Raw genomic sequence first — 22,748 nt, 5'->3', positions numbered from 1 at the left:
CACGTCGCCAAATAGCCACCTGTGCCGGTGGCCTCGGGGCATTCAGGAAACTGTGCTTTGGCTACGGGGTGGGGGGGTGGGGGTGTTGCCCTCCCGAGGGGCCCCCTGATGCCGCCCTGCCCTGCGCCCTGCCCTGCGCGTCTCTGGGTGCGTGGCCACGCCCTCCATCCCTGCGTCTCCCCCACGCACTGGCCACACGGTAGTGACCCCTTTCTGCCCTAGTGACCCCTTTCTGCCCGGATGCCCTGTGCCTTCACTGCGGTGGTCGTGGAGCCTGTCGGTCCTTCCTGGTTACCTGGGGTGTGGAGGGCTTACAGAGAAGCCGGCCATGATCCCACTCCGGAGTCCAGGGGGTGGCCGGAAAAGGGCTTTATTTAGGCAACGACCCCCCACACCGCCTTTCTTCCCTCCTGGTGGCAGCTCCGTGAAGTTGCGCCGGCTGGTCGTGCCCTGGTCCCCTGGTCCCCCGGTCCCCTGGTCCAACACCAAGCAGGCCGTCCAGGCCCCCCCCCCCCCCCCCCCCCCCGTGTCAAGGACGAGGTCTGCGCCCCAGCGTCACATTTCTCCCAGAACCTGCACCTCCGCCACCTGGCAGTCCTCCCGGCTTGCTCTGCTGGCCTCCCAGGCCACCTGCGCGGGTAATGGGGGCGGGGGGGGGGGGTGTCGTCAGGGTAAAACAGAGCTGCGGACTCTGGGGGTGTGGGTCCCTGCGGCTTCGGGGCCCGCACCTGGGGCAGCGCCCAGCTCCTCCCCTGAGCGTCACCCGGCAGCCTTCGGCAGTCTACAGCCCGGGCCCACGGACCAGCATCGCGTGCCCATGCGCCGGGCTATGAGCACCTGTGCGCAGCACCCCCCCGCCCCACCCGCGCAGGGAGCGGGACATACCAACTTGCTGCTGTGCAGGGTGTCATTGATGGGGTCCTTCAGGTGCGGGATCGGGGGAAAGAGTTTCTGCAGCACCGAGTACCTTGGAGGAGACAGACAGACAGACAGAATCACGTCCTCAGAATCCGGAACGGAGGGGGCAGTGTGGGCCACAGGACGCCAGCCCGAGGGTGAGGGCCTAGGGCCAGTGATGGGGGGCGGGGGCAGGGCTGTGATCTCTACGGGAGCGGGGGGGGGGGGGGGGGGGGGCGGCGGGGACCTGGGGTGCGTGGTCTCTACTTTCGGGCTGAGGAGGGGAGGCACTGGGCTGGGGTGGGGGAGGGGGTCTCTACCTGGGGTGAGGGGTATGGTCTGCGGGGGTGGGGGGGCAGACGGTGCTCTTTCCCGCGGGGCGGTGACTAGGGGGTGTGGTGTCTACCGAGGGGTGGGAGGGAGGAGAAGGGAGGGGGAGGAGGGAGAAGAGAAGGAGGAGGGAGAGGAAGAGGGGAAGGAGGAGGACTAGGAAGGGGAAGGGGAGGAGAAAAAGGAGGGAGGATGGAGAGGAGGGGAAGGGAGAGGGAAAAGGGAGGGGGAAAAGGGAGATGAGAAGGAGGGAGAGGAGGAGGAGGATGGAGAGGGGGAGGGGAAGGAGGGAGATGAGAAGGAGGAGGGAGAGGACAAGGGGTCAGGGAGGAGGAGGAGGGGGAAGGGGGGAGGAGGGAGGGAGGGGGAAGAGGGAGATGAGAAGGAGGACAGAGAGGAGGAAAAGGGGAGGGGGAGGAGGAGAAGGAGGAGGGGTAAGAGGAGTGGGGGAGGAGGAGGAAGGGGAGGGGAAGGAGGAGGGGGGAGGACAGAGGCAGAGTGGAGGGGAAGGAGGAGGGAGGGCGAGGAGTGAGATGAGAAGGAGGAGGGAGAGGAGAAGGAGAGGAAGAGGAGGGGAGGAGGAGGAGGGGGATGGGGAGGGCGAGGGGGCGGAGGGAGATGAGAAGGAGGGGAAGTGGAGGGGGAGGCGGGGGGGGGGGGGGGGAGGCAGAGTGGAGGGGGGGAGAAGGAGGAGGCTTTCCGGACCCTCCCTCCCCCCCCCACCCCGTCGTGCAATGACATTGGGGGACCGGGAATGTGGACAGCGATGAGAGTCCCCCCAGCGGGGACACGTGGGGACACGCAGGCCAGCCTGGCTGCGCCCGCGGACTCGTAGTGACGGTCCGGGGACACGGGGGTTCTGAGGGCACGGCACCGGGACCGGCGTCGGCAGGGACCGGATGGCACCACGGGGTCCAGGCTCACACAGGGCCGGACCCGGCGGCGGGGTCGCGCCGCCCAGCAGCCGGGACCCGCCTGCGGCGGGGGTGGGGCGGGGGGCTCAGGGGGCAGCGCGCTCACCTTTGGCACAGCGCGACCCCCAGCCCCAGGGCCAGCAGCGCGCCCAGCGGGATCAGAGCGGAGGTCAGCCAGTCTCGGAAGTGCGTGTCCTTCCCGAGGTCGCACTCTAGGGGAGGGGGAGGGGCGCGTCGGCGTGTCCCCGGGGTCGTGGTTCCTCCAGGAGCCAATGCTTCCCGCCCGCCGCCCCCCTCCCCCATGCGGCAGGCTCTCGGTGCGCCCAGGAGGGGACAACGTCCACCTGCCCCTGCGGGGGTCCCTCCCACCGGGCCGGCTGCACCAGCCCCAGCGCGAGCCCCAGCCCCCAACCCCAGGCCCCAGGTGCCAGCCGGACAGGCTCACACCCCAGCCCCCAGCCCTCTGCCCTCTGCCCCCTGCCCCCCAGGGCCCAGCTGCAGCCCAGCCCAGTCCTTAGACGGCGGCGAGCTTTCCCTGCAGCCTGTCCAGCACAGGGCCCACCGGGTACACTGTCTTCTAAGCCCTCGGGCTCCCCGTGACAGCGGGGGGGTCCCTGTGGGGAGTGCCACCGCCTAGTCCCACAGGCTGGGTGGCCTAGCAGCAGATTTGTGTGCCTTGCAGAGCCCTGGAGGCCGGGGCTTTGAGTGCCAGGCGGGGCGAGGCTGGTTCGTCCCGACGCCCTTCTCCTTGGCTGGTAGAGGCCGTGCTGTCCCTGTGTCCGCACCTGGCCGTCCCTCTGTGCGTGTCTGTGTCCTCAACTTCTCTTCTTGAAAGGACCCCAGTCCTGTGGGGTCAGGGCCCACCCCACTGACCTCGTTTTACCTTAATCCTCCCCTCAAAGACCCCACCTCCAGATACAACCACATTCTCAGGTCCTGGGGGGGGGGGGGGGTGGTGGTGGTGGTGAGGACTTCAACATATAATTCGCGGGGACACATTTGAGTCCACAACAGAGAGTCTGCAGAAATGATCACGTCCAGATGAGGCCCCAGTGGAATACGATGGACCCTGATCCCATGACTACTGTCCTTATAGAGACAGGAAATTGAGACAGAGAGACACAGGAGAAGCCACATGGAGACAGAGGCTGAGACACGAAGCACGTGGCCACAGGTCCAGGGACACCTGGAGCCCTAGAAGCTGGAAGAGGCAGGAGGGACCCTGCCCTGGAGCCTCTGGAGGGAGCACAGCTCTGTCCCGTCTGGACCTCAGTGGCCCGGCCCTGCCTGGATCTCAGTGGTCCTATCCCCCTCTCCCCCCTCCCCCGGGATCTCAGTAATCCTGCCCTACCTGGATCTCAGCAGCCCTGCCCTGCCTGGATCTCAGGGGTCCTGCCCTGCCTGGATCTCAGAGACCCTGCCCTGCCTAGATCTCAGGGGTCCTGCTCCTCGTGGATCTCAGCAGGCCTACCCCGCCTGGATCTCAGGGGTCCCGCCCTGCCTGGATCTCAGAGACCCTGCCCTGCCTGGATCTCAGGGGTCCTGCCCTGCCTTGGATCTCAGTGGTCCTATCCCCCTCCCCACCCACCCCCACCCCCACCCCCGGGATCTCAGTAATCCTGCCCTGCCTGGATCTCAGCAGCCCTGCCCTGCCTGGATCTCAGGGGTCCTGCCCTGCCTGGATCTCAGAGACCCTGCCCTGCCTGGATCTGAGGGGTCCTGCCCCTCCTGGATCTCCGTGGCCCTGCCCTGCCTGGATCTCACTGGTCCTGCCCCTCCTGGATCTCAGTGGTCCTGCCCTGCCTGGATCTCAGCAGCCCTGCCCTGCCTTGGATCTCAGTGGTCCTATCCCCCTCCCCACCCACCCCCACCCCCACCCCCGGGATCTCAGTAATCCTGCCCTGCCTGGATCTCAGCAGCCCTGCCCTGCCTGGAGCTCAGGGGTCCTGCTCCTCCTGGATCTCAGCGGCCCTGCCCTCCCTGGATCTGAGGGGTCCTGCCTGCTTGGATCTCAGAGACCCTGCCCTGCCTGGAGCTCAGGGGTCCTGCCCCTCCTGGATCTCAGCGGCCCTGCCCTCCCTGGATCTGAGGGGTCCTGCCCTGCCTGGATCTCAGAGACCCTGCCCTGCCTGGATCTCAGGGGTCCTGCCCTGCCTGGATCTCAGCGGCCTTGCTCTGCCTGGATCTCAGCAGCCCTGCCCTGCCTGGATCTCAGCAGCCCTGCCCTGTCTGAAACTCAGTGGTCCTGACCCTCCTGGGTCTCAGCGGTCCGGCCCTGCCTGGATGTCAGTGGCCCTGCCTGGATCTCAGCGGCCCTTCCCTGCCTGGAGCTCAGTGGTCGTGCCCCTCCTGGATCTCAGTGGCCCTGCCCTGCGTGGATCTCAGGGGTCCTGCCCTGACTGGATCTCAGTGGTCCTATCCCCCTCCCCACCACCCCCCCACCCCCACCCCCGGGGTTCTCAGTAATCCTGCCCTGCCTGGATCTCAGCAGCCCTGCCCTGCCTGGATCTCAGTGGTCCTGCCCCTCCTGGATCTCAGCAGCCCTGCCCTGCCTGGATGTCAGTGGCCCTTCCCCGCCTGGATCTCCGTGGTCCCTGCCTGGATCTCAGGGGCCCTGACCCTCCTGGATCTCAGTAGCCCTGCCTGCCTGGATCTCAGACTTCCTCCGGTCTCCAGAGGTGGGAAAGCACAGATTTCTGTTGTTTCCAGCCCCTCCCCGGCCACGTGCGGTCATTTATAGCAGGAAGCCCAGGACCCTAGTGACCGCGGTTCCCTACGTGTTACCACTGAAATGGGATGTTTTGGGGGCAGCCGGCGGGGAGGGTCTGTTTTCAAACGTGCTCAGGGAGAAGTGGCCGCTCTTACTTTGATGACAGCCTTCTGCTCAGGCCCTGAGCCCTGCCCTGACGTGTGGGATAAAAGGGAAGGACCCCCCTGCCCTGGACGCTCCGCTCTCACCAGCCCCGGGGTGGGGGTGGGGGTCCGCCCGCCCTCCGCTTCCTCCCACCCTCCGCCTTGCCAGGCCGCCTCTTCAGGGGCCTGTTGGGTCGGTGCTTCCCTGACCCGGGGCGGCGCCCCCCGCGTCGAGCGCCCGCCAGGGAGTCGTGAGAGGGCGCCCCACTCACCAAAGCGCCGGACGGCGCTCCACTCGCTCCAGGTTTTGCGGAAGCGCGCGTGCGCCCTCAGCCTCACCGCGTAGTTTCCGGGGTTGGGGAGCGCGAAGTAGCTGTCGGGCGCCTGCGGTTTCCGGGAAGGGAAGGCCGTGCCCGGTGGGCGGGGCGCTCCCCACGTTCGCGCGCCAGGACTCTCGCCCGAGCCGGCCGTCGTGGGGGCAGGCGCGCGCAGGCGCGGCGGGGGGCGGGGGCCACGTGGATACCGGGGGGCTGCGGCCGCGCGCCAAGGAGCCCCCGGGAGCTGGGACAGAGGCCTGGGACGCGGTCCCTGCGGCCTCCGGAGGGAACGCAGCCCCGCCCCGCACGCCTCTCAGGCGACAGGTGTCCAGGACCCCGGGACCACAGCCCCCAGCTGTGGTACCTGTTGTAGCCCCCGCCCCCCAGAGAGAGAGAGGGTCCGGCCGCAAGGTACGGCCCCCCAGAACCTGTGGACGGGACCTGAGTCGGAAACAAGGTGTGTGCAGGTGTGAGTGAGGGGTGGGAGGGGGGCTCAAGCTGCATGAGGGGGGCCCTGAAGCCAATGACAGGTGTCCTTGTGAGAGACAGAAGGGGGGACACAGGCACAGAGGAGAAGCCCCGGGAAGGCGGAGTCCCAGCTCCGTGCGCCCCCCAGCACTGCGTAGGGGTGAGTGGGGCCCACACGCACAGCCCCGCGCAGGGGAGCGGAGGGAGCGCACTAACACACGGCCTGCCCTTCGTGATGCCGAGTTGGGGGGTGGGGGGCTGGGGACACTCACCTTCTCGGTGTAGGCGGGATCTGAGCCCTGCAAAACAAAACCAGAAGGCGGTGGGTGCCCGCTGCTGTCCCCTGAGAGGGACCCTTGTTCTGTGAGCCCTGTGGTTGGGTGGGAATCGCCAATATAATGTGCGAATCAATATGACCGTAAAGGAGAGATTGACTGAAAACTATGTGGCCTTGGAGTCCCGGGAGTGGGGGGGGGGGGGCGGGGGGGGGAGGTCAGTTGCTTAAGCGTCCGGCTTTGGATTTCGGCTCAGGCCATGATCTCACAGTTCGTGGGTTTGGGTCCTGTTTCAGACCCTTTTTTGGTTTTTGGTTTTTTGAGAGAGAGAGAAAACGCACGGGAGCGGCAGAGAGGGAGGGAGAGAGCGAGAATCCCAAGCAGTTCCCCACCGTCAGCACAGAGCCCCCTCGGGCCTCGAACCCACAAACGGTGACACCATGACCTGAGCCAAAATCCAGAGTCGGATGCTTGGCCGACTGAGCCACCCAGGCGCCCCTGTACCTGGTCTTATAAAACAAAAACAAAAAAACAAAAAAAACGTAGAATTAATAACGTTTGTGTTTTTGACCACTTGTACGTTTGCAGAAACATGACGTATCATCACTAGTGAACTATAAACAATACATAGAATATACAAAGAAGTAAAGAAAAGTGATACCTTTAAGTCAATAATTGAGTATGAAATACTAAGTAGCTCCAAACGTTTGCTCATTGTCCTTCAATTTGCAGACTTAAAATTTTTTAAATTTATTGATTGATCATGTCTGCACCCAACGTGGGGCGCGAACTCACGATCCCTCAGATCAAGAGTCACATGCTCCACGGACGGAACCAGCCAGGTGCGTCACTCACTAGACATCACTCTGCATTTTCTATGCCTCTGTGTATCCACGGGATGCCCCAGGGTGGCCCTTGTGTCCGGCTGACACTCGTGGGGGGTCGGATTCCACAGCGTGGATATATTTTGTTCATCCCTTCTCTTGGGTCATTCCCAAACACAGCTGCTGTGACCAGTCAGGGCCCCACTCTGCTGGGATTATGTTTACACTTCTCTGGGAGCCACACCTCGCAGGGGATCTGCTGCCTTGGTAAGCTGGAACCGAAGGCTCTTCCAAAGCGACTGCGCCATTTTTTAAGTAAAGGATATGGTTTTATCCTGGCTCTTGCAATGCGGAGAATGTTCATCCATGAGGAACATCTCATAGAAGAAGGAGCCACCTGCGGGTTTCCTGAAACGGGCCATACCGTTCAAAATGGCCACGAGTTAGTGGCACAAAAGTGTTCCAGTCAAGTGGGTGACAACCTGGCTGACACTGGGTTGGGCCAGACTTTGTCATTATCGCAGATCTAATGGGTGTGGACCAGCCTCTCCCTGCGGTTTCCATTTTCTCTGCTATCTTTTCATGTATTTATGGGTCATGAATACATCTTCTTTGGGGAAGTGGCTGTTTCAACTTTTTGCCCTTTGGGTTTTTTTATACAGTTGTTTATCTTCTTGGTATTGACTTGAAAGAATTCCTTATCTACCCTAGACGTGCGTCCTTTGACAGACAAATGCGGAACTGGTTTCTTCCACGTGTGACCTGCATTTTCAATTTTACCTCTGTCTTTTCAATAGCCAACACTGTTACTTTTGCTAAAGCTAAAAAAAAATTTTTATGCTTCATATATTTTTTTTGATGATTTTTAGACACACACACACACACAAAAACTTAAATGATCTTTACTTTTTTCCATTTTTTGTTAGCTTTTTTCATTTTATGTAGAGTTTAGCTTCTATTTATTTTTAAATTTATTTTTGCTTATTTTTTATTTAATGTTTAGTTTTAAAAGATTAAAAACAATTTTTTTTGGTTCATATTTGTGTGTGTGTGTGTGTGTGTGTGTGTGTGTGTCTTTATCTGCTTCCAAACCCTCAGGGTATAGATTCTGGAGAATCTAGAATTTCCAGTGGGGGCAAGCATTTACCTTTTGTATTTCAAGTTCGTATGTAAATCTGTGATTAAAGTGGCTTGACATTTTCCACTCCATGACTGAATAGGATGTATTACACATTCCAGTGATGTTGGGCAGACTTAATCTCTCTAGGGAAGAAAAAAAAAATTTTATGAGTAAAACAAATCAATATTTTTCATCCCCTAGAAGATACTTAAATTTTTTAAAAAATATTTAGTTATTTTTGAGAGAGAGAAAGGGAGAGAGAGACAGGGCATGAGCAGGGGAGGGGCAGAGAGAGAGGGAGACACAGAATCCGAAGAGGGCTCCAGGCTCTGAGCCGTCAGCACAGAGCCGGACATGGGGCTCGATCCCACAAACCGTGAGGTCATGACCTGAGCCAAAGTCGGACCTTTAACCAACTGAGCCCCCCAGGTGCCCCTAGAAGATGCCTTTAAAACAGGCTTCTTACAAATGCAGGGGAGGCAGAGAGAAGGTCATTTCAAGGTTGAAGACGGGGCAAAACACCAAGACAGATGCCTGACAGGATATCTGGTTGAATGAGGGCCAGCTGCTCAGACACCAGCCTGCGAGAGACCCCCGCCCATCCCGAGATCCTTCTGGAATGCGCTCCTAGGTCCGGACTACACCTCACGTTTTCCCCTTGGCCACACGTCCACTGCTCTCCTGTCCGCCCTTGGGGCTGCTGGGACCCTCCCGTCCGTCTGTCCCCCCTTCGGGGTGCCGTTCCGGGGCTCTGCCCCCAGCTCTCCCTCCAGAGGGTCGGCCTCTCTGTCCCCAAGGCGTCAGTAGCTTCCTGTGTGACCGCGTCTGAGACGACACCACGGGTCCGACCTCCACGAGGAGCCCAGCCCTGCGTCCTTGCCCGACTGTCCTGCGGTCCGCCTGGACCCCTGGCAGAGAGCTCCCCGCAGGGTGGTCTCCAGCTCGGGGTCTCCTCGTCTTTTTCTCGCTCCTGCTCCCCCTCCTCGCCTTCGCCCTCCTCCTCTCCCTCCCCCCTCCTCCCCTCCTCTTGCTCTCCCCCTCCTCTCCCTTCTCTCCTCCTGCTCTCCATCCTCCTGCTTTCCCTCTCCCTCCTCCTCCTCCTCTCCCCCCACCTATGATGTCACCCTGCACCCAGCCTCCTTCGGTCCCTTTCTACCCCAGCAGCATCCACAGAACCCACTGCAATTCCGTCCTGGGAAACAGTCTCAAAAGCGGCTCCCCTCGCCCCTCCCTGCAGCCATCCAGGCCGTGCCCGTCTCCTGCTGCCTTGCACTGGGACCTTCGGGAATGGCCTTCCCCCCTCAGGACCAGGACGCCCGCGGCCAGCAGCCTGCTTGGGAGGACGCGCCCATGGCAGGGCCGGGAAGGGAGGCCCGGGCGGCAGGGACTTCCCAAAGAGCGGCCGCTCAGTCCCGCTGGGGAACCACCCTGCGGACGAAGGAACGTACCTGGTAGGAGCCCCCCAGCCCAGGGCGAGGGAGCTGGGTTACTCACCAGCCCCTACAGCTTCCGGCCAAGCACCTGCTCAGGGGCTGAAAGGCTCGGTCAACACATAGCACCCACGTGCAGGGTCACGTGCAGGCCCGGGGCCCCGCGGGGCAGGAAGGGCCAGGGCGAAATGCCACTTAACTTCTAAGGAGCTCTGCAGGGGCTCCTGGGTGGCTCAGGGGGTTAAACATCCGACTTTGGCTCAGGTCATCATCTCCCGGTTCGGGGGTTTGAGCCCCGTGTCGGGCCCTGTGCTGACAGCTTGGAGCCTGGAGCCTGGTTCGGATTCTGTGTCTCCCTCTCTCTCTGTCCCTCCCCCGTTTGCTCTCTCTCTCTCTCTCTCTCTCTCTCTCTCTCTCTCTCAAATAAATAGTGTCTTTGCAGATACAGTAAGTGAAGGCTCTGGGACGACCTCCTTCTGCATCAAGGTGGCCCTAAATCCGATGACGACTGTCCCTATAAAAGTCAGAACAGGAGACACAGACACAGAGGGGAAGCCCCAGGAAGACGGACGCAGACACGGGAGGGACGCGGCCACGAGCCCAGGGACGCCTGGAGCCCCAGAGGCTGGAAGAGGCAGGAAGGACCCTCCCCTGGAGCCTCAGGAGGGGGCACAGCCCTGTCCTGCCTGGATCTCAGACTCCGATGCTCCAAGCCTCGTGCTTTGGGATCGTTTGTTAAGGCAGCAGCTGGGAACCAACAGTCCCCCCGGACCCGATTCTCCGTGTCAGTGGGCGATGTCTCTGATACTCTGAGACAGCCGCACCTGCGGCCCGGACCTGGCCAGTCCACGCCCAGAGACGTCGCTGTCCGTGGCCCCAGGCTTGGGTTCTTGGTCTCCTGGTGCCATCTGGAAATCGCTCATAATGGTATGGCACGAATTCCCCACGGCTGCCACAGCAAAGTCCCACAAACTGGTGGCTTGGGCCATAGAAATGTGTCCTCTCCCAGGTCTGGAGGCCAGAAATCTGAAGTCCACGTGTCCCCAGGGCTGGTTCCTGGTGGAGGCTCACAGGGAGACTCTGTTCGAGGCCCCTTTCCCACTGCGGGCGGCTGCTGGGGAGGCTGGGCGTCCCTGGGCTGGACACACGTCACCTGTCGCTGTGCCTTCCTCCTCTCCTGGCCTTCTCCTCCGTCCCGGCCTCGGCCTCCGCGTCTCCTCCCCTTTGTACGGGCAGCACCGTATTGGATTGGGTGGGGGCTGCCTTACTGCACGTGCAAAGACCCTGTTTCCACATGAGGCGCCTTCGCAGGCGCCCGGGGGGTGGCCAGATGTTTGCGCAGCACAACCGGCATCTTCGAAGTCGTGCAAGTGAGGTCCTGGTGCGTCCGAGGAGGCTGAGGCCAGGCGCGTTCCCAGCTGCGCGCGTCCCCGCCGGGCGCTCACACACGCCCGGAGCAGCCCAGCGCGCTCCCTGCCCGCCCGTGCAGGGAGCCGCGGGGTGGACACGGGGGCGGGGGCGGGGGCAGCGTGCGCGGCGTCGCACGAGGCCTTGGACGCGGTGCCCAGGCACCCGCGAGGGAGCAGCGGACGCAACACAGCGTCTCGGCCCCAGGGGAGGGAGTCCTCGGGCGCAGGAAAAGGCCCCCCGGCTTTTCCAGTAGGAGGCCTGCTTTGTCCCCTCTGAACCCCCGTCTCAGCTCAAGCGGCGGCTCACTGCCCCCGGCCCCCACGTGACCCCGCGCTGCGCGGTGCGGGCCCCGGCTTCTCGGGGCTGGCAGGGGCCACAGTGCGGAGAGGGGTCCGCTTTAAGGGAACGAGCCAGAGAGGGCTCTGCTAAGGTGGGGTCCGCGCGCCCCGAACCCGAAGGAGGGTGAACACAGGGCCTCGGCGGGCGCCGCGAGCACGATACTGAGCCCCCCAGACTCATGGCGGGAACACGTGCCATCGCCTGCCCTGACCCCCCCCCCCAAGAAGGTGACCCCCTGGGGAGGCGATTAGGCTTAGGTGACGTCATGAAAGTGGGCCCCCCCCCCCCCCGGATGCTTTCCTGGCTTCCCACGAAGACCACACGGCTCCCTTTGTCTGTGCCCCGTGCGAGGTCCCGGCGAGGAGGGGTCCCCAAGCCAGGAGGACGGTGCCCCCCGGGACCCACATGCGCCCCCAGAACCGTGAGAACCCCCCCCCCCCCCAGGACTCACCGATTCTTGCTAGTTCCACAGTGAGGTCCGAGCACGGGATCCTCGCGCCCTTGCTGGTGCCCTTCACCAGGAACTGGACGTGTTCCCTGAGCCGGGACACGTCGTCGAAATGACACCGGATGTGTGTCCCCCGATCGTCCACCCCGTACCGGGGACACTCCTCCTCCTCGTAGGTCCTGCGGCCACCGGCGGGCACTCAGCAATGACCCAGCACCGCCCCCCCCCCGCCCAGCACAGCAGGGGCCGCCAGCCGTGACCCAGCGCCCCCTCCCAAGCCTGGCGCGGCTGGGGACACAGCTGTCCCCCCAGGGGCCCCGGCGCCCGGTCGACCCAGCCTGCCGCGCCTGCGGCCGCGCCTACTTGAGGTCCTGCCAGTACAGGCGATACTGGACGTCCCCGGGGGCCGCGCGGCCCGCCTCCCAGCTGCACGTCAGGAAGTCCACGTCGTGCACCCAGCAGCCCAGACGCTGCGCCGCCGCCTCAGGGTGGCCCTCTGTGCTTGCAACGGGCGGGAGACAAAAGCACGTCCCCGTGAGCACGGGCGCCAGCGTGTCCAGGCCCCGGGCGAATTCACACACACTTGCAGCAACAAACGCGGACGCGTCCTGCGCCGGCTGGCCTCAGTTTCCCCCCGCGGCTTGACTCAGTTTACCCCCTGTGGCTTGACTCAGTTTCCCCCGTGGCTTGACTCAGTTTACCCCCTGTGGCTTGACTCAGTTTACCCCCTGTGGCTTGACTCAGTTTCCCCCGTGGCTTGACTCAGTTTCCCCCGTGGCTTGCCTCAGTTTACCCCCCTGTGGCTTGCCTCAGTTTACCCCCTGTGGCTTGACTCAGTTTACCCCCTGTGGCTTGACTCAGTTTACCCCCTGTGAGTTGACTCAGTTTCCCCCGTGGCTTGCCTCAGTTTCTCCCCGTGGCTTGCCTCAGTTTACCCCCCGTGGCTTGACTCAGTTTCCCTTGTGGCTTGACTCAGTTTCCGCCGGGGCTTGCCTCAGTTTCCCCCGGGGCTTGACTCGGTTTCCCCCCCGTGGCTTGACTCGGTTTCCCCCCCGTGGCTTGACTCGGTTTCCCCCCGTAGCTTGACTCGGTTTCCCCCCGTGGCTTGACTCAGTTTCCCCCCGTGGCTTGACTCAGTTTACCCCCTGTGGCTTGACTCAGTTTCCCCTGTGGCTTGACTCAGTTCCCCCCGTGGCTTGACTCAGTTCCCCCCGTGGCTTGACTCAGTTTACCCCCTGTGGCTTGACTCAGTTTCCCCCGTGGCTTGACTCAGTTCCCCCCGTGGCTTGACTCAGTTCCCCCCGTGGCTTGACTCAGTTTACCCCCTGTGGCTTGACTCAGTTTCCCCCGTGGCTTGACTCAGTTTACCCCCGTGGCTTGACTCAGTTTACCCCCTGTGGGTTGACTCAGTTTCCCCTGTGGCTTGCCTCAGTTTCTCCCCGTGGCTTGCCTCAGTTTACCCCCCATGGCTTGCCTCAGTTTACCCCCCGTGGCTTGACTCAGTTTACCCCTTGTGGCTTGACTCAGTTTCCCCCCCGTGGCTTGACTCAGTTTCCCCCGTGGCTTGACTCAGTTTACCCCCATGGCTTGCCTCAGTTTACCCCCCATGGCTTGCCTCAGTTTACCCCCCGTGGCTTGACTCAGTTTACCCCCCGTGGCTTGACTCAGTTTACCCCTTGTGGCTTGACTCACTTTCCCCTCGTGGCTTGACTCAGTTTACCCCCCGGGGCTTGACTCAGTTTCCCTCGTGGCTTCACTCGGTTTCCCTCCGTGGCTTGACTCACTTTCCCCTCGTGGCCTGACTCAGTTTCTCCCCTCGTGGCTTGACTCAGTTTCCCTCACTGGCTTGCCTCAGTTTCCCCCGTGGCTTGCCTCAGTTTCCTCCACTGGCTTGCCTCAGTTTCCCCCCGTGGCTTGTCTGAGTTTCCCGCCATGGCTTGCCTCAGTTTCCCCCTGCGGCTTGCCTCAGTTTCCCCCTGGCTTGCCTCAGTTTCCCCCCATGGCTGGACTCCGTTTCCCCCCATCAAGCGCCTCTTGAAAACAGCCGAGCTCTCTCTGAAACGCAGGTCACCATGCACGCGCTCGGGACACGGGACCCTCGTCCCCGAGGCCCGGGGCCCACCTGGTCCCCCGATCGCCTCGCGCCCCTCCCCTCCCGGCCTCAGCCCTGCCCACCATCCCCGTGTCCTCATTTGCCCAGTTCGCTTCCAGAAGCCCCCGCGGACGACCTCCTTCCGCGTGCGTGGACCGCCCCCCCCACCCCCCACCCCCGCCCCGCGGTCGCGTCCTTTTGTCGCCACTCCCCGCGGAGACCCCGCGGCAGAAGTGGTGACGCCTGCGTCTGTGGCGCCAGCTGGCGAGGGGCGGCCCACGCCCTTCCGTGCCGAATCCCCGCTGCCCTCACCTGGCCTGGGGTACAGGATTCCCGTGGAGAACGGCGGGTCTCCGGTGGAGGCGACCGTGAAATTCGTCACCTGACACGAGGAAAGTACGCGGAACTCGCAGTAACGCTTGTCGGTGGCCTACGGGGAGCGCGTCACGTCGGGCCCTGTCGCCCAGGGCGTCAGAACCCCGGACGCTTCCCGCCCTGAGCCATGCGCCCTCGGGCTCCCGCGACCTTCTCGGAAATCCCGGCCACGTGCACGGGCTTCTGCACGAGGCGGGACGGGACGGGCGGTGCCTGTCGTGGGGTCTCAGCACGGCCGAGTCGCAGACCCCCAGACGCGGGCCCCCGGGGCCACGGTACCTGGTGGGGACCCCCCCACCCCATCTCCCAGCCCAGCCCGCAGGAGAACCCCCACGACTGCGACACCAGGGCCGGGCGGTGGCTCTCGGGTCCCCGGAGGACCCCCGGTGCCGAGGTCGAGGTCGGGGGACGAGCCTACCTTAGTGATGAACCTCGAGTTGATGAAACAGCCGATCTCAGACACGTTTCCGCTCAGGTCCCAGGTCAACCTTCTCGTCTCCGGCTGCATTCGCAGGTTCTTAATCGGCGACTCGGGATCTGAAACGAGGACACAGGGTCGCCTGAGGTCACAAGACGTCCCGCCGCTGAGGACTCATGGTCCGTGGCTTCGAGCCCCGTGTGGGGCCCTGGGCTGACAGCTCGGAGCCTGGAGCCTGCTTCCGAGTCTGTGTCCCCGTCTCTCTCTCTGCCGCTGAGACCCAGACGCCCATCATTTACTTGGTGAGGTTTTCTCCGGGGTCCCTTTGAAGGTCCCACAGGTCCCACAGGACATGACTTTCATAAACGTCCACCTCCTTTACGGCCTGTGAGTATGATGATTGCTCATCAAGATCAACGACCTTCGTTTCATCAGCAAAACCAACCCACGCAAACACCTAGGTTTCCGCCTTGGGGTTCTCGCGACACATAAGGATAATTTACTCCTTAACAATTAAAAACAAAAAACATAAAACCCCGAAGGGCGCCCGGGTGGCTCAGTCACTTCAGCGTCTGACTCTTGAACTCGGCTCAGGTCATGATCGCACCGTTCCTGACTTCGAGCCCCGTACCAGGTCTGTGCTTACGACGCGGAACCTGCTTGGGAATTTTCTCTCCTTCTCTCTGTCTCTCTCTCGTCTCAGAAATAAATAAACAGTAAAAAAAAAAATAATAAGAAAATGCACCAAGGGAAATTTTTTCTAAGTTGAAAATGTAATTTTTAGAAACTTTTTTAGGTTTATTTGTCTTCGGGACAGACACACGGGAAGAGCAGGGGAGGGGCAGACAGGGAGGGAGACACAGAATCCGAAGCAGGCTCCAGGCTCTGAGCTGTCGGCACAGAGCCCGACGCGGGGCTCGAACCCACGGACCGCGAGATCATGAGCTGAGCCGAAGTCCGACGCTGAACCGACCGAGCCACCCACGTGCCCGGAAAACGTTAATTTTTAACAGATTCTTATGCCTCCAAATTTACGCTGAGTTCTGCCAGCTCAACATCGAACGTCATTAAAACGGGTATGAAAAATGAAGTAATGAATCTTAATTTTAGCAGATCTTTATCATATTTTACGTGGTGTTTATGAAGAACATCAATAGCTATAAAGGATCCGATATTTAAGGAAGAAATAGTATCCTGTGCACAGACTTTCAAAAAAGAAAGGAAAGGATGGGAAGTATTTTGCGACTTCGTTTTCGGAAGTCATCGTCACCCCAACATCAAAATCGGAGATATGAAGAGGAAACGCGAGGGGCGCCTGGGTGGCTCAGTCCGTGATGCGTCCTGTTTTCGGCTCGGGTCGTGATCTCAGGGTTCCTAAGTTCGAGCGCTGCGTCTGGCTCTGTGCCGAGCGTCGGAAGGCTGCTTGGGATTCTCTTTCTTCCCCTCCCCTGCTCGTTCTATCCCTCTCTCTCTAAATAAAGAAATAAACTGAAAAATTAAGAAATATAAGAAAATAATAAAAGCAAACTCAAGGCCAGTACCCTTTATAAATATAGAAATCCCTTAGTCAATAAAATCCAAAAATACATAAAGCCGGTAATACCACGCGACCCAAGAGACTTACTCCGGGAATACAAGGTTCTTTTAACCATGAATAGAATTCACCCCATTCACAGAAAACTAATAATCTCCATAAAAGCAGGAAACAAAAAAACGACTGAATTTAAAACCCATTTGGGATTAAGGTATCTAAGCAAACCAGGAATGGAAGAAAATTTCCTTACCCTGATAAATCTATGAAAATGTTTCAGCTAATTCAGACTCATTGGTGAAAGACTAACCACTTCTACTTAAGGCTAGAACCGGGCAAGGCATGTGATTTCGACACTTCCTCAGTGGTGCTGCCTGGATCTTGGGGGTCCTGCCCCTCGTGGGTCTCAGGGGTCCTGCCCCTCCTGGGTCTCAGGGGTGGTGACCTGCCTGGATTCCAGTGATCCTGCCCTGCCTGGATCTCAGCGGCCCTGCCCCTCCTGGATCTGAGCCTCTGGTCCCCGGAACTCTTCAGAAATAACTGCCCGTATTTAACGTCCCCAGGCCCTGGAATTTTGTCCTGGCCTCCGTCGCAGACCCTGACAGCCGCCTTCAGGGGACAAAGACCTTCGTCTCCGTCCCCACAAAGCATGTGAATCTCACTCGCGCTAGAGGAAGGAGTGAACGTCTAACGGGTTGTGAAATCTTGTGGCTGTCCCCCCCACCCCCTGCTGCTCACAGCGCCCCGCCTGATAAAACGGCCGAGGTGAGGCGGGGACACTGAGGTGCTCCTGCAGAAGTAAGACGCTTGGCGGCCCGGAGCCCCGCCCACCTCTGCGGGCGCTGGGAAAGAGGCGCCTGGGCCCTCTCTCGCGCCCCCTGCGTCCTGGGAACCTTCCAGATGGCGCCCGGTCTGCAGGCAGACGGCCCTGCGTTCCCTTGGGTCACTATTGAGTCTGCCTGTCCTTTCCTGAACCCTGGACCCCCCTCCTCCAACCCCCTCTCCCCTCCTGCCCCCTCTCCTCACCCCAGTCCCTCTCCTCCTCCTCCCCCTCCGACCCCCTCTCCCCGCCTCCTTCCCCCAGTCCCTCCTGCCCCCAGTCCCTCTCCCCCTCCTTCCCCTCCCACCCCCTCTCCCCCCGTCTTGCCCCCTCCCCCCATCTCCCCCCCCTCCCCGCAAAGCCACGGAGCCGCAAACACCTGGACAGACGCGCACAGCGCTCGTGGGTTTCCGCCTCACCTTCGTCCTTGTGCAGCAGACAGCACGCGGGCGTGAGACACAAGGCCAGCCACAGGAAGGCCATGGCGCTCGGCTCCCGCGTCCCCGACGGCGCGCACTGGAAGAGAAGGGACCCTCAGCGCGCGCCGTGCGGGGCGGCGAGCCCGGGGCACCGCGGGCGCAGGGCGCACGGAGGGAGGGAAGGCTCCGGCGGGTCTGCGTGGGCGCACCCCTGCGCGCGTCTCCTGCGTGTGCACGCGTGGGGCCAGCCCTGGGGGGGTAGGTGTGTGTGTGTGCGCGTCCGCCGGCCGGCAGAGACCCCCCCCCCCCCCCCCCCCCCCCCCCCCCCCCCGAGCCCGGAGCCCGCTCCTGGCTCCCGCCTGGCCCCACCGGGCCGGGAAACGCCGCGGGGCAGAGCGGGGGAAGGAAGTGCAATTAAGATACGAAGTCAACACACACCCGGGTTCCTGGGCCGACAGGGTTACGGGGAACTGGAGGCTGCCCGCCCCCGACGCCCCAGCCGGGACTGCTGGCCACGGTCGCCAGGGTCGCGACAAAGCCCGCGCGCCCACCTGGCCCTCCTGGGCCCGCACCTGCGTGGCCGGGGCCTCCCGCTCTCCCTACCGACCCCGCGCGCGCGCCCCATCTCGTCACGCGCGCCCCACCTCGTCACGCGCGCCCTGGCAGCCGGCGCTCTGTGCCCCGCAGAGAGTCGCCCGCGAAACGTGCCACCCGGTCAACCCCATCCGGAAAATCTCTGCCGGGATGGAAGAGCTGGGGCCACCGACCCCGACACCTGTGCTGGGCATTCACAGCCCCCGTCACAGGACCCAACATGGACCCCACCCAGGGGTTTCAGCTCGTCTCCCGAGCCTCTCTCTCGCAGTTCTCCCGTCTCAACGCCCGAGAGACCCCCTCCCAGGAGAGGGGGATGGTAGGAGCCACGATTGCCTCTGGGTTAGTAATAGAGGGATTGTAGTGGGTTTGTAATACAGGGATTGTAGCAGGTTAGTGATACGGGATTGTAGTGGGTCTTTAATACGGGGGATTACAGTTGGTTTGTAATAGACGGATTGTAGCGGGTGTGTAATAGAGGGATTGTAGCGGGTGTGTAATAGAGGGATTGTAGCGGGTGTGTAATAGAGGGATTGTAGCAGGTCTGTAATACAGGGATTGTAACGGGTTTGTAATACAGGGATTGTAGTGGATCTGTAATACAGGGATTATAGTTGGTCTGTAATACAGGGATTGTAGCGGGTGTGTAATAGAGGGATTGTAGTGGGTCTGTAATAGAGGGATTGTAGTGGGTCTGTAATACAGGGATTGTAGCGGGTGTGTAATAGAGGGATTGTAGTGGGTTAGTAATAGAGGGATTGTAGTGGGTTTGTAATACAGGGATTGTAGCAGGTTAGTGATACAGGGATTGTAGTGGGTGTGTAATAGAGGGATTGTAGTGGGTCTGTAATACAGGGATTGTAGCGGGTGTGTAATACAGGGATTGTAGCGGGTCTGTAATAGAGGGATTGTAGTGGGTCTGTAATACAGGGATTGTAGTGGGTCTGTAATACAGGGATTGTAACGGGTTTGTAATACAGGGATTGTAGTGGATCTGTAATACAGGGATTATAGTTGGTCTGTAATACAGGGATTGTAGCGGGTGTGTAATAGAGGGATTGTAGTGGGTTTCTAATACAGGGATTGTAGTGGGTCTGTAATACAGGGATTGTAGTGGGTCTGTAATACAGGGATTGTAGCAGGTTTGTAATACAGGGATCGCAGTGGCTCTGTAATACAGGGATGTAGCCCGTTAGTGACACAGGGATTAGGGGGAAGAGAGGAAGGCATCAGGCTCCCTGTGTAGCAGGGGACCCCCAACCCCATTCACCGTGAGCCAGACTTCAACGCGACGTTCACAAAACGTCGGTGCGGAAACGCAGAGGACGAACGATGGCGCTTTCGAACCCGTGGGCGCAAGGGCGGCCTGGGGCTGAGGTTCCCGCGGACGTGGGGCGCTCCGGGCTGCGCCCAGCGGGACAGGCGGTGCCCCCGGGGACGTGACTGCGCGGGGGTGGCGGATGGCGCGCACGGGCCCCCTCCCCCCCACAGGAGGGGCCAGCGCTGAGCGCCCCAGGGCGGGACCGGGGCCTCCCCAGACACAGCCCGGCGTCCCCATGTCGTGGCTCCGTGGCCCGCAGGACCTCAGTCACCACACGGGACCCGCGGGCGTCCGTGGTCTTTCAAGCGGATCCACTCATGAACAGTTTCCTGCAGGCGAATCCCCATCAAAATGCAAGCAGGGGGCCAAATGGCACAGTCACCACGTCTCTGTGGCTCCGGAATGTTCCAGGCCCCCCCAAAGGAGACCCCGCCCCACGAGCTCTCACTCGGCTGCCCGTCCCCAGAACTGAGAGAGAGAGAGAGAGACAGAGTGAGCAGGGGAGGCGCAGAGAGAGAGGGAGACACAGAATGGGAAGCAGGCTCCAGGCTCTGAGCGGTCAGCACAGAGCCCGACGCGGGGCTTGAACCCACAAACCGCGAGATCATGACCTGAGCCCAAGTCGGACGCTCAACCGGCTGAGCCCCCGGGGCGCCCCTGTTGTGCACAATTTTTATAAACGGGATTGCACACCGTAGGGTCTCGTGGGCCTGCTTCCGTCCCTGAGGATGGAGTGCTCAGGTCTATGCAGCGGTCACAGCTTTGCTGCTTTTCGTGGACCAGTGGTGTTCCCCTGTGTGGACGGATCACACTCTGCACGCGTTGCCCCTCCGGGAGGGATTCGTGTGTAACAATCCCTCCAGGGCGCGTGGAGTCCCCCTCCCCGGGGGGCGGGGGGACGCCCAGGAACCTGGGATCCGAGCCCCCAGGCCCTCCCGGCTGGGCTGGGCTGCACGCGGGGACCAAGCCACCCCCAGGGGCGCAAGTGAATTCTAGCACGTTCCCCAGTGGACCTGACAGCCGCTCGCGCGGTCTCCAGCACCCTTACCTGCGCTCGCAGACCCGCCGCCTGCCTGGGGTCCCTCGTGCAGCCTGCGCTCGGGATGTTCCCCGGGACGCGGAGAAGGTCCGCGTGCGTCCCAGCCTGCGCGCCGGTTGTTCCCCTGTCCCCGGGACGCGGAGAAAGTGCGCGAGCGGGAGGCGGCAGCCGGCCTGGGGGGCCCCCCCGGGACCGCGGACTCCTCACTCGTCACTCCTTCCTCGCCTCCTCGCCTCGGAGGAAATGTCCCCAAATAGAAACCAAAGCCCAAAGCTGGCTGTCGCTTGCCTCTCGGGGACTTTATAGTCCCCGCCAGGGGCCCCACCCCAGAGGCCTGACCCGGGCACGGTGGGCGTGGTCGGGGCCTGCCCGAGGACCCCCTCCCTCCGATGGCGCCTCCCTCTCCGTGCCTGTGTCTCTGCCTCAAAACCGGGGGACAGCCGCTGTCTCAGGAATGTGTCAGCCGCTTTCCCAGGAATGACCCTCTTTCTTACAAAACTGCTGTTTTCCTGTTCTCCTTCCTCTTTGTGACAATCCTAATTGCTCCTAAGCGCCCAGGCCGGCGGGGGCAGCTTCCTGTCCGGCCTCTGGATGGCCGGGCGAGTGGCTTCTGGCCGGCTTCCCTGCAGGTCCCGCTGGAAACTCCCTCGTGCCCTCTGACACCGTCCCTGTTCGGGCTCCGGGTCCCCTGGTCAGGTCGCTGCCTGGGGCTTATGGGGTCAACTGCGCCCTCCAGACGGAAAACGGACCCCAGCTGCCTGGGCAGCTGAGATCGTGATGGCCCCGGGCCCAGCGGCGCCGGGACTGAGCCCGTCCAGCCCCTTCCCTTCACCCCGCTCACCGCCATGACTACATGTGGCCTTCCCCAGGCTCAGGACCCTGTGACACGGGAGGGGTCACCAGAAGTCAGTCTGACCCACCTGCAGGGACCGAGCATTGAAAAGGGGTCTTTTCGAAGCAAGTGAAGGATCTGGGAGGAGCCCATCTTGGATGAGGGTGAATCCAACGACAGGTATCTTTACAAGAGACAAAAGAGGGGACACAGAGACACAGAGGAGAAGCCCCGTGAAGACAGAGGCAGAGACGGGAGGGAAGCAGCCACAGGCCCAGGGACACCTGGAGCCCCGGAGGCTGGAAGAGGCAGGAAGGGCCCTACCCTGGAGCCTCTGGAGGGAGCACGACCCTCCCCTGCCTGGACCTCAGCGGCTCTGCCCCTGCCTGGATCTCAGTGGCCCTGCCCCTCCTGGATCTCAGTGGCCCTGCCCTGCCTGGATCTCAGTGACCCTGCCCTGCCTGGATCTCAGTGGCCCTGCCCCTCCTGGATCTCAGTGGCCCTCCCCTGCCTGGATCTCAGTGGCCCTGCCCTGCCTGGATCTCAGTGGCCCTCCCCTGCCTGGATCTCAGTGACCCTGCCCTGCCTGGATCTCAGTGGCCCTGCCCCTCCTGGATCTCAGTGGCCCTCCCCTGCCTGGATCTCAGTGGCCCTGCCCTGCCTGGATCTCAGTGGCCCTCCCCTGCCTGGATCTCAGTGGCCCTGCCCCTCCTGGATCTCAGTGGCCCTGCCCTGCCTGGATCTCAGTGACCCTGCCCTGCCTGGATCTCAGTGGCCCTGCCCCTCCTGGATCTCAGTGGCCCTCCCCTGCCTGGATCTCAGTGGCCCTGCCCTGCCTGGATCTCAGTGGCCCTCCCCTGCCTGGATCTCAGTGGCCCTGCCCCTCCTGGATCTCAGTGGCCCTCCCCTGCCTGGATCTCAGTGGCCCTGCCCCTCCTGGATCTCAGTGGCCCTGCCCTGCCTGGATCTCAGTGACCCTGCCCTGCCTGGATATCAGTGGCCCTCCCCTGCCTGGATCTCAGTGGTCCTGCCCCGCCTGGATCTCAGTGGCCCTGCCCCTCCTGGATCTCAGCGGCCCTGTCCTGCCTGGATCTCAGTGGCCCTGCCTGGATCTCAGTGGCCCTGCCCTGCCTGGATCTCAGTGGCCCTCCCCTGCCTGGATCTCAGTGGCCCTGCCCTGCCTGGATCTCAGTGGCCCTGCCCTGCCTGGATCTCAGTGGCCTTCCCCTGCCTGGATCTCAGTGGCCCTGCCCTGCCTGGATCGCATCAGCCCGGCCCTGCCTGGATCTCAGTGGCCCTGCCCTTACTGACTCTCAGTGGCCCTGCCCTCCCTGGATCTCAGTGGTACTGCCCCTCCTGGATCTCAGCGGCCCTGTCCTGCCTGGATCTCAGTGGTCCTGCCCTGCCTGGATCTCAGCAGCCCTGCCTGGATCTCAGTGGCCTTGCCCTGCCTGGATCTCAGGGGTCCTGCCCTGCCTGGATCTCAGTGGCCCTGCCCTGCCTGGATCTCAGTGGCCCTGCCCTGCCTGGGTCTTAGTGCCCTGCCCCTCCTGGATCTCAGCAGCCCTGCCCTGCCTGGATCTCAGTGGTCCTGCCCCTCCTGGATCTCAGCAGCCCTGCCTGGATCTCAGTGGCCTTGCCCTGCCTGGATCTCAGGGGTCCTGCCCTGCCTGGATCTCAGT

The 22,748-nt window shown here is 62.1% G+C and overlaps 1 protein-coding gene across 2 annotated transcripts; it reads right to left on the bottom strand.

Annotated features, from left to right (window-relative positions):
* Positions 1 to 504: 504 nt before the first annotated feature.
* IL3RA (interleukin 3 receptor subunit alpha) lies at positions 505 to 20,386 on the bottom strand. Of its 2 annotated transcripts, XM_058713407.1 has the most exons (13): positions 20,244 to 20,386; positions 17,281 to 17,377; positions 14,511 to 14,629; positions 14,030 to 14,147; positions 11,989 to 12,121; positions 11,629 to 11,804; positions 8,026 to 8,141; positions 6,052 to 6,078; positions 5,267 to 5,378; positions 2,927 to 2,986; positions 2,248 to 2,353; positions 886 to 967; positions 505 to 630 (listed from the first exon to the last, which is right to left on the bottom strand). In XM_058713407.1, the coding sequence occupies exons 2-13, from the start codon at positions 17,342 to 17,344 to the stop codon at positions 556 to 558; spliced, it is 1,188 nt and encodes a 395-aa protein (XP_058569390.1). In that variant the 5' UTR covers positions 17,345 to 17,377; positions 20,244 to 20,386; the 3' UTR covers positions 505 to 555. The 2 variants fall into 2 exon arrangements, with proteins under 2 accessions (XP_058569390.1, XP_058569391.1); XM_058713408.1 differs by lacking the exon at positions 2,927 to 2,986.
* Positions 20,387 to 22,748: the final 2,362 nt, after the last annotated feature.

This window comes from Neofelis nebulosa, chromosome X (genome assembly GCF_028018385.1).
Source record: "Neofelis nebulosa isolate mNeoNeb1 chromosome X, mNeoNeb1.pri, whole genome shotgun sequence".
In the NCBI taxonomy this organism is placed as follows: Eukaryota; Metazoa; Chordata; class Mammalia; order Carnivora; family Felidae; genus Neofelis; species Neofelis nebulosa.
This window is presented reverse-complemented; position numbering and strand designations above follow the sequence as displayed.

Excerpts from the sequence above, each read along its gene's own strand:
- IL3RA (XM_058713407.1), bottom strand. The coding sequence starts at position 17,344 with ATGGCCTTCCTGTGGCTGGCCTTGTGTCTCACGCCCGCGTGCTGTCTG. Across the intron at positions 8,142-11,628 it reads TGTGGAACTAGCAAGAATCG|AGAGATTAAGTCTGCCCAAC; the intron begins GTGAGTCCTGGG and ends TTTCTTCCCTAG. Across the intron at positions 6,079-8,025 it reads ACGAACTTGAAATACAAAAG|GGCTCAGATCCCGCCTACAC; the intron begins GTAAATGCTTGC and ends TTTGTTTTGCAG.